This window comes from Chelonia mydas, chromosome 1 (assembly GCF_015237465.2).
Source record: "Chelonia mydas isolate rCheMyd1 chromosome 1, rCheMyd1.pri.v2, whole genome shotgun sequence".
NCBI classification, from domain to species: Eukaryota; Metazoa; Chordata; order Testudines; family Cheloniidae; genus Chelonia; species Chelonia mydas.
In genome coordinates, this window is record NC_057849.1 from 139402808 (window position 1) to 139416647 (window position 13840).

A 13840-nucleotide genomic window follows, 5' to 3' on the forward strand; every position below is an offset into this window, starting at 1 on the left:
ATTATCACAATACACTTTGATATCTAATGTTAAAAGTTTCTGTGTCCAGCTAAAGATGTTGCAGTGGTCCCACTTCTGTAGTAGAAGTAAGAAAAAGTTATTAATCTTACCTATATGTGTTCTCTCTCTACATGCTATAAGTGGCTGTTGAAGGAGGGGGAGTTGCAGAATTGGCTTGGGGTTGAGGGTGTGGCTTGCCTTCTTTGGCGGTGGGTGCTTTTTTATTTTGCATTTCAACGGTGGTAACCTTAGCAGCAGGTGGCAATGCCACTTGCAAAAATTTGGCCCAGCTGGACCCTGTGAGGGCAGCAGGGCCACACCTGAGTAGTGCTATGAGCTTGCAATGCCTGGAGTGAGGAGCCAAGCCCAGCCAGCGCTCAGGAGCCACAGGAGTAACCGCTGTGTGGTGAGTGGGGGGTGGGCTCTGCCACAGGCCTGCCCGTCCCACTCCTCTTTGGTGGCAGAACCCGAACCCCTCTCCCATGACCTCCTACTCACCCTTGGGGCAGGACCTGATCCCCTCCCCCACCCCATCTATTTACTGGGTTGTGACAGGCCATAACCCACTCAGGGACAGGCCCCAGCGCCCTTCCCCCAGCCTATATACTGGATCACACCAGGCCATCAACATTTACAAATAGGTCCTGAGTCTGAAAAGGTTGAAAACCACGGCTTTAGATCATCTCTTTTAGCTGGTTCTTGGAGTGTATTGTATTTGTGAGCTCACAAGTGTCTCACTTGCTCGTGATGAAACATAGGTTAGGAAGGCTGTGGGGTGCTGGGAAAGGGTTGTGTCTGGTGGTCTCAGGGAAGGGACCAGACTGTTGGAAATTAAGGAGGTGGTCTCTGAGACTGTGTAGCTTGGTTTTAAAAGCACCGAGGAACTTACTGTATGGTTAAGGCGTGGAAGAGCATTCAAGCAAAAGGGAACCTCTGAACTTTTTGTCAGGGTACCCTCCATCAGTAGTCACATTGGTGCAAATCCTAACTTCAGTGAGAGTTTTACCCAAGTAAGGACTTCAGGGTCAGGTGTACATGCTGCACCCTGATAAATCTTTCTAAATTTCACTTTCAGATTTCACCTTTCTAAAGGGGAATGAAAATATTTTAAAGCAGAGTAATTCAGAAGGGATTCCTCAACATTTATTTTTCAATATTTGTTGTTTTTAACTTGAGAGGATTTTTGCCTACTAAGACCTAAATTCAGAGTTGAACGTTTTTATAGCTGCTTTGAATGGCATCACTAATGCTTTGAAAATAACATTCCTTATACTGTTTTCTATAATAGTGAAGTCATTAATTGTAGTAAGAGAAACCCTGAACTCTGCTTTTTGCAGGTAAGTAAAATCAGAACTAACTGGTTTTCTATACCAGTTTGTCCCCCCATTTAAAATCATTTTACTATTTTAATCTCTATTGTGCATGTATCCTGTTACCTGGGATTTTAATCTCTCCATCATTTTATGTGGCCTGCCATTACCATATAAGCACCTCCCCATTAAAGATTGTGTTACCCTCATACATCCTCATGAAGTTGGAAAGTGCTATTTTTGCCATTGTACAGCTAGGGCAGTGAGGCACAGAGATGGTAAGGCCTAGATTTTTAAAAGGTATTTAGGCATCACTCTGTTCAGAATTGCAAGGCTTAAGTAACGTAGATGGAAAAGCCTCATTTTCAAAAGTGAATTAGGCACTTAAGAAGCCTGAGTCCTATTGACTTTCAGTGAGACTTTCTGAAGTTGTTGCTTTAACTTTCTAAAGTTTTGATCTTACATTCTGAAAAAATTCTAGCATCTCATGTGATAACTCAAGAATTTTTCCATACAGACATTTATTACACCTGAGCCTAATTTATCACAAATTACCCATTAATTCTCATTATTTTTATGCTTAATTTTATTTTAATTTTTTCATTATAAAAACCTAAGGTGAAATCCTGGCCCCATTGAAGTCAATGGCAAAATTCTCATTGGCCTCAGTAGAAGCAGAATTTCACCTGCAGGGAGGGTCTGACTCTAGTCCCAGTAAAGTCTATGTGACTTTTGCTATTAAGTTCAATAGGTGAAGTGTTAATCCATATCTTATTGCAGTACAAGTTCAGCCAGGGTTAATATTAAATCCTTCAAATCTTGCCGGCACAGGTTCTGTTACAATATTAGTGGAAAAGCTCCAATATTCTGGTTTCTCCATTGCAAGCTATGCATTTATGGCTTGGAACACAAAGAGCAGCAAGGAAAACACATGACCAATTGAAGATAATTCTTTTATGCCTTGTTTGCAGACCAGTGCAATATTTATAACCACAATGAACCTCACTTTTGTTAATAACTAACTCTTTTGTTAATAAATGACATTAGAGGGTGAGAAGATCACTGAGTTGTGGGGCAGTAGGAGATAATGCTTAGCATATTACATCTTCCAGCATTAACTAACCTACCTGTTTAAAGGCCCAATCCTGCTCACACTGACACACAAGTAACTTTACTCAAGTGAATATTCCCATTGGAAGCAATAGGACTAACTATTTGAGTAATGTTACTCATGTGCATGTTGGTTGGATCAGATTCTACAGTAGGTAAATAAATATATTACTCATTTTACAGGTGGGGAAACCAGAAGATTAAATTGCTAGTCCAGACTATTCAATGAATCAGTGGAAAAGCTGGATTTGAATTCCAGAAGTTCCTGTAACCTCGTCCTTTGCATTGTCCCATAGCCTACAGTACAGAATATTTCACTTCTAGGCCATTGGTTAATAGTTGCTGAAAGCTATTGCAATCTTTACTAATGATAAAATAATTAGCAGTAGTTGCTGAGTGGCCTATGGAAATCATTTTTCTTTCCTTTGTTCTTATTAGAGATACCTCCATATAATTGAAATCATCCTAATAGGCATGGGTAATCACTTTGTCAGGGGTTGCAGGAAAGAGGCCACTGACTGAAAAGCCTTGACTACTCATTTCTAAATTCAGTCCTCTAATTTCTATAGGTAGTTTCTCCATTGAGTGGGTTGAAGTACATTGCTGAGACAGTGCAAAGGACTTTGCATTGCTGCTGCCTATGTGGCAGCTGTTCATTTTAAATAGAGGACTTCATTGTCCAAGGCTGTCCATTTGGCATCTTTCATAAGCACTAAAAGCATGTTAAAAGGAACACAAAAATAGAATAAGTGTTAGCAAGTTGTACCCTCCAGTCACTGCTCTGTTAAGCACTATTTGATTATAGTCATTTAAAATAATGTCAGTAGATAGATTTAAATGATCCAAAAATCACAGATCGCAATTGACAAAATTGCAGAAATAATTACATTTGCAATGTATCTAATGGCCTTTAATTTCTTGGTTTAATTTAACTGAATTAGCCTTTTATCTTTGATTATTCCATTCACAAGCCCAACACACTGACAACCAATATTTTGTTGCTGTTTATTGCTATTTTTACAGGTGGTTTACTAGTCCAACCACTGTCAACGCTTTCTATAGTGCATCGACCAACCAGATCAGTGAGTACCCGACTTTTTTTTTCTTCTTTAATTATTTGTTTGGAAAAGGATATGTATGAAGGCATACCTTTTCAGCTGATACCAGGAGGAGCTACAGGTGTTTGGGACCTGAAAATCAGGCCCAGAGGTGAGTCACATCAGCCACCCCAAAATTTAAACATTTTAAGTTAGTGTACACCACTGAAAATGCAAACCTAAATTCCTTCCACAATCATGCAATAATACAGCATTTGTTTACCAGTGAATGTGTACAGAGGTAAGTGGTCCAGATAGTAAGGGCTCAATCCTGATCTCTGTCATATTTGTGCAAGTCCATTGAAGTCTATGGGCATGAATGGGTATTATAGAATGCTGCATTTGGCCTTAAATTCTTGTCTGGTTTGTCTGAATTTATCTTGTAATTACAGTACAACACCTTTTAACCTAATCTTGGATTACTGGTTCCCTTTTTTAAAAAATATTCTGGCCAGCTAGTTTACCTTCATCACACTTTGGTTCCAGGGTTCCTGAAATAATACGGCTGAGATTTTCAAAGCTGTTTAGAGGATCTAGATGCCGAATTCCAATTTGTTTTAATGGGAATTTTGCATCCAAATTTCTTAAGTGATGTTTGAAAATCTCAGACTATATTTCTAAGGCTGGAGGGATGGTAGTGTTATCTTTACCTTGATACTTCTCTTCCACCTCCCAGCTGAGAGAGTTACTGGCAGCAGTATCCTTTCTTTTGCTGTGGTTTCAGGCTCTGCATAGCTCTCTGGCATAACCTCTGTGCTTGGGGGTCCCTTACCACAGGCTTGTCATAGTTCTTTGGTCGGCTCCCCCACCATTTTCTTAAATCTCTTTTCATCACACTATGAAGTAATTCCTGAAACTAATGGAATGAATATGCCAGACTGAAGGTAGACAGGAAGTCCTGTCTAGTGGTTAAAGTAGGGAATTGGCACTTATGTCTCCTGGATTGTATGCTCAGCTATTCCTGTAACTAACTTGTGCCCCTGCACAAGTCACTTAAGTTCTCTGTGGCTTAGTGTACTCATTTGTAAAATGGGTGCAATAATTAGGCACTTATCCTAAAAATAGCCCTAGGTATATTCTGCTCCACTTTTACTGAAAGGTCACCTCTATTAAGCAACTGATTTTTGAGTGATCATTTAAGATAGTTATCTAAAGTACATATGAAAAGTAACTGCCTTTTCCTGTTAAATTAAGAACAAACTTCCCAGGTTTTCAGATTTAGAGTATAGCTAAGGTTGAAGTTTAGCAAGCACAGAATAAAATCTGTTACTGTTACATATACTTTTTTATTGAATCCTTTCAAACTTACCACATCATTCAGCTCTCACAGCTGCTCTGACATAGCACATTAAAGAAAGCTATAATGAGCGGCTGGAGTTACTGATGCTGAATTTCACACTCCCTGTGTCTAATGGTATCACGAAGCAGAGAGCTGTCAAATGTAACCAGTCAGTCACGGGTGTAGAAGCAATTGTATTTTATATCATGACTGCTGACCTTGCACTACTTGCATTTGACCTTGGGTTTTAGATAGTGCTGCTCACTGTCTTTAAGGCTGTTCTCAGGTGCAAAAGAATGTACATGGTCTGAGCTGATCTGGTTCAGAGAGAGCCCGGTATGGTATTTACCTCTGCATGGGAAGGGTCATAAGTGGAACCTTTCATTATAAACTATGTGAGCTAGGGAGAGGGATACAAAGAGGTACAGTATAACTGGTGGCTCACCATTTTTTAAGATAGGAAATTTAAAATGAACTAGCTGTTGTTGAAAGTCAGAGGGATTTGCTGAACTCTGGAGGCTGGCCCTCAATGCCACTCACTATCAAACCTCCTTTAAAAGCTGATAATTCCAGGAAAGAGCTCCACCATTATCTGGGATGGAATTCCTGGAAGTATAGAAAATAAATTCATTCAAGAGGGCTGTACTCACTCTCTCAGAAAACTTCACTCATGAGAGCTACATCTCACGTTTTTAGTAACCATTCATGCTGAATATCCTAAGAGTTGGGGAAAATACTACACAGACTGTGGATATGGAGTCACCTCTTTAAGCAAACAAGATTCTACTAGGTTTAGTGTTTGCTTTTAGTGTGTGACAGGAATATTTGTAGAAATGGTGAATTTTAAGTGAATGAGGGGGATTGTTTATGAAAAGCAAGTTTTATATTAGTAAGTGATAGGATTTACAGCAGAAACCTAATTCTGAAAGCTAATGGGAACTAATCAAAATAACCAGTAAAACTGGAATTTCAAATACTCACAGCAAGCTGCTTGCAAACAATATATAGACAAAGGACTGTTTTGTTTTGAACAATGAATTTTGAATAGTGAATGCATTCTAAATAAGCCTAAATGTTTTATGGACAATTCATAAATTCCTAGAAAGAAGTGAGCGTAGTCTTTTGGTGACTACTGACAACGACTGCAATATGTCCCCTTTCTTATGCCCATCTCACTCTAGCAATCCTTCATGCCCAGCTCTGCATTAGTGAGTGGAATACTGGTGGCCGGCTATCCCATCCAGGGCCTTTGGCAAGTCCGTTTCTCATATTGCCTATCCCTTACAGCCCCATGTGCCTGCATGGCTTCTGTGGCTGCAATATATTTCACTGATATAAACATTTTTTCATTAACTACCACTGTATGTTCAAGGAAGCACTGCAAGCTCCAAAAAGGCAAATTGAGTGTTTTTAATTTCATCTTGACTATTATGCCTGCTGTATTGAATACTGACTCATAAGGAAGAATGCCACGTACTGACTCACGAGATCTTTCTTAGTAGAAAGCAGAAACATGAAGATTAAAAAAATTAATGAATAGATTGGGGAGAATACAGCAAAATTTGCATGAAGATGAAAATGCTATCGGCTTGGTTGAGCTCATGTAAAGCAGATTCCTATTGCCCTGCTCATTGTCTATATTTCACTACTATACAGTATATAGAATCCAGAACCCATTTTATTAGTTTCTAATTCTTTCTTTTAGATAAAGCAGACCTGTTGACAGTGCAAGTTGTTTTCTCAAAAGAGAGGTAATCAGATATACCAGGTAAAGGAATGCAACAGTGTTAGGGCTATACCGGTTGTCCGTTATAGGCAGTATACATACTGTTATTACAGTTACATCAAAGAATTTTTGTATCTGTTCATTCTGCTTGGTTCCTCTTTCCTTAAATAATTCACTTGTTAATTTAATTGAGGTGTATTAGATTAACCAATGCAGCCCATTAATTTCTTAACATTTCACCTCATATTTTTGAGTATTTACTGAGCAATGTAACCCACCGATTTTGGGTAGTTTTTACTCAAGGAAGCAGTTGTAAGCCATTGCCTTTATAAACAGATCCATGTATCATGGTATCTGAGTACTCTCTGTATGTAGAATACTGCAAATGCCATGGTTTTAATTGCAACCTTTGGTACAGTGCATTGACTGGCTTATCTTTTTCCATAATGGGCTTTTAGGGCCTGATCCAAAATCTATTGAAGTTACTGGAAAGACCTCTATTGACTTCAATAGGCTTTAAATCAGGTTCTTACTGAAGTAGGTACCTAAGTAAATCAATAAATTTTAAAAAAAAAAAAAAAAAAAAAAAAAAAAAGTCATAACTGAAAGACTTATGGCAAGCGTCTACTACTGGATTTCTATTGAGGAAAGAGTTTAGCATCATTATAGCACTCAAAATGCAGTATAACTCTCTGGCCTTTAAAAGACAAAAAATGGAATGCTACAACAAAGAAGAGAACAGGAAGCTTGAAATTTGGCAGGCTTAATTTCCTTAACATGTATAAATATATAACATTTTCTATTATGTGTGAAAACTTTAGCACTTTTGATCAGCTAATTATGATTATAGACAGTAGATTTGCATGGAATGGAGCTAAATTTAGGCATAAACTGAATCATTTGCTCATTAGATAGGAACATATATTGATGTATCAGATATTGAGCCCCACTGGATAGGTATGAACATCGAGAGATACAAGTGTCTTTTTTATTCACTTATTGTGATATGTCAGTTCCCCTGATGTATGGTGTCAGTCAAGATGCCTCTAGTCTACAGAGAGCTGCCTCATTACATTTTAGAGAAAGTACCCTTTCAAAAATTACAGAAAATGCCAGATGAGACCTTATATCTCCTGCTAAGCATCTTGCAAGATGTACGTGCTTGATGGTGTGCAGCTGAGGAAAGCTCTCTGGTATCTGGTGGCTAAGGAAATGCAACAAATACAGTCTCCAGTATTCACAGTCTCAGAGAAGCAACTGCAGTTTCCTCAGGAGCTCTTTTCTTTTCCTGAAGGTCTGGGTTAATCAGAAGTTTACTGACGAAGGAGCAGTTTCAAAATAGTCCATTGGCTTCCTGAAGGCTAATGGGCAGAGCAGTTTTGGAATCAGCATTTCTGAGCAGTGTTCTTAATGAAGAGATTCAAGTTGTTCCCATCTTCCTAATGACCCAGCGGTCACTTTCATTTTAAACTACATTCACAGGCAAGACAATGAGCAAGTCTCTTCCCCCGCCCCCCCCCCCCCGCCTTTCCTGATGTTCTTATCTACAAATGCCCAAAATAGAAGAAATTTTTCCTCATACAGTTTTTGTTTCTGGGGAATCCTAGATATTCCCTTTCCTTAAGAAAAATATGTAAATGTTTTTTGTAAAAATATTCTTTTCTTTTTTTCTAGGTCCTTAAGTGGCCCACCTCACCGTGCTCTCTGAGCCCTCATAAACATTAATGCACTTACCCTCACAAAACCCCCATGAGAGAGGAAAGTAGTATTATTCCCATTTTCACAACACCTCTATGAGAGAGGGAAGTAACAGTATTCCTGTTTTATAGGTGGGGAGAGAGATTAAACTTCTTTCTCAAAATCAAATGGTAAATCTTTGTCAGAGCTGGGAACTGAAATTCTATTGAGTCCGATGCCTTTGCCATAATATCCTTTTTCCTCTTTACCTGTGAGCTGAATTTGATCCAATGCACCTACTTTTTAAATTAAGGTTTGCACTTATGCACAGTATGGCCCAGTTAGTCTGCCTTCCAGAGCTGATTCTGTTTGTTCTGCGAATTCACAGGATGTATGGGGTGAAATGACCACTCTTCTTGTTCAACTCCTTGTGTTAGTTTGAATCCCTTTGACTTTTGGCCATCACTCAATCTTCTGTTCATCTATTACCAATTCTAAACCTCATAATTTGGATCCACCCTATGAAAATTTGAAAACCATGTTACAGACTTTACACACATAAACTAAACACATGTCTGGGACCTGCTGAACACAATTCTGAACAAAGTATACATCTTAGGGATCATCTTGCTATTTATCACCTATCACTAGTATCTGTGTGCTAGGATCACTATTGAGTCAGAATCTGTTTTAAACATGCCAGTGCAGTTAGTGGTAAGTGTGGATACACGGATGTGATTTGGAAAGTGGTTTTGCTAACACAGTTTAGAAGACCCAGTGCTACCCAATCAAATGTTTTACAAGATAAATCTTAGGGCATTTGAAACCAGAGTTGGAGCTGAATCTAAAATTCGCTTCTGTGGGTCTTATTTGGTGTTATGGTTCAGATTCATCACCGGTTAGAATAATGTAAAATGTGTTGTTTATTGCACAGTTTCAGTGCACTAGCAGGGGAAACCTGGAAGTTGAAGTGTTGCTTTAATTGTGGGGATTTTGCAGTGGTTTAGTGATTAAAAAAAAAAAAAGTGGGTAAACTAATCTAAACTAAATTCCACATTCCCCAAATGGGAAGTGGGTAAACTCTGTTTCCTTGTGTTTCCTCTTAAGTATGTGACTGGGATTTTGACTTTGTTCAAATCAAAATTCAATGGAGTAAACCAACATGGTAGAATTGGAAGAAAATGTTTGCATGAAGCCAGGTGGTGTCAAGCTATTTCCTGTCACAGCCCTCTAGTGTAAAATGAGCAAATCTAATTACTTGTACTTATTTGGGCAAATAACTTTGTCTCCCTGTGCCTCAGTTTGTCTATCTGTGAAATGTGAATAATACTTACCAATCTTACAAATATGTTAATTAATGCTGATAACTTAGTTTATACAAACATGTAAAGCACTCCGAGAGAGAAGTTCCACTGTAAAGGTGGAAAATGCTGTATTTTAAAACTTGAAATATACACCAACAAACTACACATCCCCTTGTTAGGGATGCAGATTGAGAGTTGATATGTTGATATGAGAGTCAAGTTTCCTTCAGTGAAGTTAAAAGTAGTCCTGTGCAGGTCAAGGATGTCAATTAGAGTTTTAAACTCAGAATAAATTCAAAGCTAAACATTTAAAAAGCAGGATAGGTACAATCAATTGCCTGCAAAACTGTAAAAAAAGATGTTGCATTTTGGGAGTATATTCTAAACAAGTGGAGGGTTCAGCAGATAAATAATGGAACGGCAGTAGCAGCAGCAATAGCAAATATTTTTAAAGGTGGAGTTGTAGGGCACCTTCACTCACAAACATTTTGAAAGAAACACTCCTCTCCCCCCAACCACCACCACCACATTTTCCACAATCAGGAAAAGGAAAATGTCTTGTCCAAATAAGTGGTATTTTTATTTCTAAATTAAGACAATGACACAAGAGGAAAAACTGCAAAATTCAGGCTCAATCCTGTAAACATTTACGCATATGAGTGTCAAAGCCTGGCCCAGTCTCCCTGTCTGGACAGACATCCATCTGTTGTGAATGGACCCAACCTCTGGATGCCATGTGCTCCTAAGCCAAATAGGTCAGGCAGAGCTGCATTGTTTTGTAGATCTGGGACTCTAAGCACATTCCCAGGTGCAGGCCCCAGTCTCTGCGCACCATCTTTGAGATGTGGGGCTTCGCAGCTAAGCTGCCTTAGACCTAATCAGTGCCTCAGCTCTCCCGAGCCCTCCTGTTGCTTATACGTTGTGACAAAGTTCCTCCTCTGCCTTGGTGGGTCCTGCGTTTATTGGCGGATTTGCTCGGATTTGCTCAGAGATTCACAGCAGCCTTCAGTTTGGCCACTTTTGCTAGTGGCTCAAACCTGCCGTTCACTCAGCTAACCTCATCACTGGCCAGCATGGGGAAAGGGAGGAGAACAATCCCTGCAGTCTCTGCTGACCAACCTAGTGGGTCGGGGGATAGGCCAGGGACTTTCCTGTCTGGTGGGACCCACTGTCCAAGTCACCACCTCTTGTAACAAGTAGGGAGTTGCGGGGAATGGGATGAGGTTCCAGCCCAGGGCCCTGTGGATTGCAGCTGTCTCCAGTGGCTCCTGTAACAGCTGTGTGACAGCTACAACTCCCTGGGCTACTTCCCCATGGCCTCTTCCCAACACCTTCTTTATTCTCACCACAGGACTTTCCTCCTGATGGCTGATAATGCTTGTACTTCTCAGTCTTCCAGTAGTACGCATTCTCACTCCCAGCTCCTCGCACGTACCTCACTAACTGAAGTGAGGTCCTTTTAAAAACCAGGTGCCCTGATTAGCCTGCCTGTCCTCATTGATTCTGGTAGCTTCTTAATTGGCTCCAGGTGTCCTAATTAGCCTGCCTTAATTGGTTCCAGCAACTTCCTGATTGTTCTGGAACAGCCCATTATCTTACTCAGGGAAAAGGGACCTCCTTAATCTGGGGCTAATATATCTACCTTCCAGGTCCTGTGGATCCCCCTTAGGCTGCGGGGGATCCTTTAGCAGTGGGCGGATCTCTATAGGGTCACTTTCCTGTAGCCATCTGGCGTGACCCTGTCACAACGTGTTCCTTCAGAATTCCACCTCACTGTGTAGGTGCTCTGAACTCACTTAACCTTTTCAAGGACAATGTAGCAGGCAAGCAAGGAACACAGGCTTATCAAAGGAATTAACCACAGCCACTTTTACAATTAAGTAAGTACTAGAGATTTACAGTTCTTCACAGAAGAACTAACAGTCCTGAGACACACCCTCTCCATGACTGATCTCATCCTTCCTGTGAGTCTGAGGGCTGGTCAGCATTTCACATGAGGCAGTATCTCTCCTACCCTCTTCCACTCTCTCTCCAGCCTGGTTTTCTGGCATGTGATGGTGGACAGCTCTCTTCTTCTGAAAGCAGCCCACCCCTTACATATAGTCTCTGATTCTGTTTTGCCTTGTGACCAGACGGGGAAATTCTAACCCAAAGTCATGCAAGTCCCCATGAAGAAAAGCATTGTCCCCTGTATTGTCATAGGGAATCATTCTGAGTTGGTGGCCCTTGAAGGCTCTCCCACTGTAGTCCTCTCTGAGATGTGCCACACCCTATCCTGGAGGGGTAGTGTCTGGACTGGCCGTGACAGGGTCAGGCTGGCTTTCCAACACAAAATGGCAGTTAGCACATTAAAATGGATCACAGAATATAAAAATGGAAGTCACAAACAAAATCAAGTTCACAGTTTGATACATGCATATCTTACTTGGTCACGGTGAGTTACTTTACTCACACAAATAGACTTATTAAATCAATGGAACTACTCATATGAGCAACATTACTCACACCACATTAATATTTATAGAATTTGGCCCTTGGACACTGAGGGCTCATGTGCCAATGAATGCACCTATACAAGACAGTAAAGGGACGATTTGGAGCCCTGCGTGGGCTACCTGCATGTCACAACATGGAGGGGACCAGATTGCAATATTCCACAGTCCAGTCTGGAGAGTTTTCTATTGACTTCAAAAGGTTTGGATCAGATCCTAACAGAATGTGTGATTTGTCACTGCCTAAACTCATTTATGAAGAAGCTTTGTCAGTGGGACCTATTCTAATGATGATACCAAAATTTGTTAGTCTCTAAGGTGCCACAAGTACTCCTGTTCTTTTAACACTTACATAGGGTTTTTCATCTTTAGATCTCAAAATGACCTACAAAGGATTTCAGTATCATTTTACAGATGGGAAAAGTGAGGCACAGGAAGTGAAGGGTCTTGCTGAAGTCCACCCAGTAGGCTAGTGGCAGAACCAGGAATACAGCCCACATCTCCTGAGTCCCAGTCCAGTGGTCTGTCCACTAAGAGTAAAGATCTAAGAGTAAAGATCTCATCAGGATACTTGAGAGTGCCATTAATATGAGATGTTTGACAATACACATGGTGAATATGAATGCCTACTCTTCTAGTTGTGATGCAAGATCAGGAAAGCCTTGGTAACTAGTGTAATTTATATTTTTACAGCACAAAAATAAAGAGGCCAAACATGGTCTGAACAACAAAAGAGCATCCAGGGAACTATAAAAACCCAGATAATAAGTTTTACAAAAAGTTATTTTTCATAAATCAGTTGCTAACAGGTGGCTATGGCAGCAAGGGAGAAAGAGCAGGCAGGCAGCAGATGGGCAGGCCAGGAGGTCATACCACTTGCTGCATCACTTGACATGAATTACACTCAGTATGTTCTTTTAAAAGACTCTGGGAGGATAACAATGAAATCTTGCCTCACATTTACTTTAGCTGGGCAAAATTCCATGCTCTGTTTATAAATAAAAGACCTAAAATCTTATTAAGTGTCTTTTTTGTTTTGATTTTAATGTTCATGTGGTTTTTATGTTTTGCGACAGTAACATTCTTTGGCAATCAGAGTATGGTGGAAAAGTTAGAAATTGCAATGAACCACTCTGAGAAACATCATTGTCATAGCCACTTTATATATGCTTAAGATACTCTAAAAAAGAGAAATGGAGATATAGGCCAACTCTTTTCAAAAGGGGGCTCCTGAAGCTATACACCTAACTCTATATCTAAGGTTTCAGAGTAACAGCCGTGTTAGTCTGTATTCGCAAAAAGAAAAGGAATACTTGTGGCACCTTAGAGACTAACCAATTTATTTGAGCATAAGCTTTCATGAGCTACAGCTCACTTCATCGGATGCATACTGTGGAAACTGCAGAAGACATTATATACTTTATAGACATTATATCTCCTTACATTGTAAGGAGAGTGATCACTTTAGATAAGCTATTACCAGCAGGAGAGTGGGGTGGGAGGAGGTATTGTTTCATGGTCTCTGTGTATATAATGTCTTCTGCAGTTTCCACAGTATGCATCCGATGAAGTGAGCTGTAGCTCACGAAAGCTTATGCTCAAATAAATTGGTTAGTCTCTAAGGGTGCCACAAGTACTCCTTTTCTATATCTAAGCACACAAGTGGCTTGATTTTTCACCCCATTTTGAAAAACATGGCCAGAGAGTCTCAATCTTGTGTAGTGGCTGTTAACCAGTTGCTATATTTAACCCCAGATAAGGCAGAACTTCAGAGCAGGGAATTGACTTCTGTATGTGTAATGAAATGTAGTTTAGTGGTTAGAAATGGACCAGGGATTTGTGAGT

The 13840-nt window shown here is 40.0% G+C and overlaps 1 protein-coding gene across 5 annotated transcripts in view; it reads left to right on the forward strand.

Moving 5' to 3' along the window:
* The window catches only part of PHEX (phosphate regulating endopeptidase homolog X-linked), a 138753-nt gene that overhangs the window by 103857 nt on the left and 21056 nt on the right, over positions 1-13840 (forward strand). For all 5 annotated transcript variants that reach the window (XM_007070474.4, XM_043537972.1, XM_043537974.1 and 2 more), the window contains one exon: positions 3444-3502. In XM_007070474.4, coding sequence (XP_007070536.1) covers positions 3444-3502 — 59 coding nt within the window. The remainder of the gene's footprint in view (positions 1-3443; positions 3503-13840) is intronic.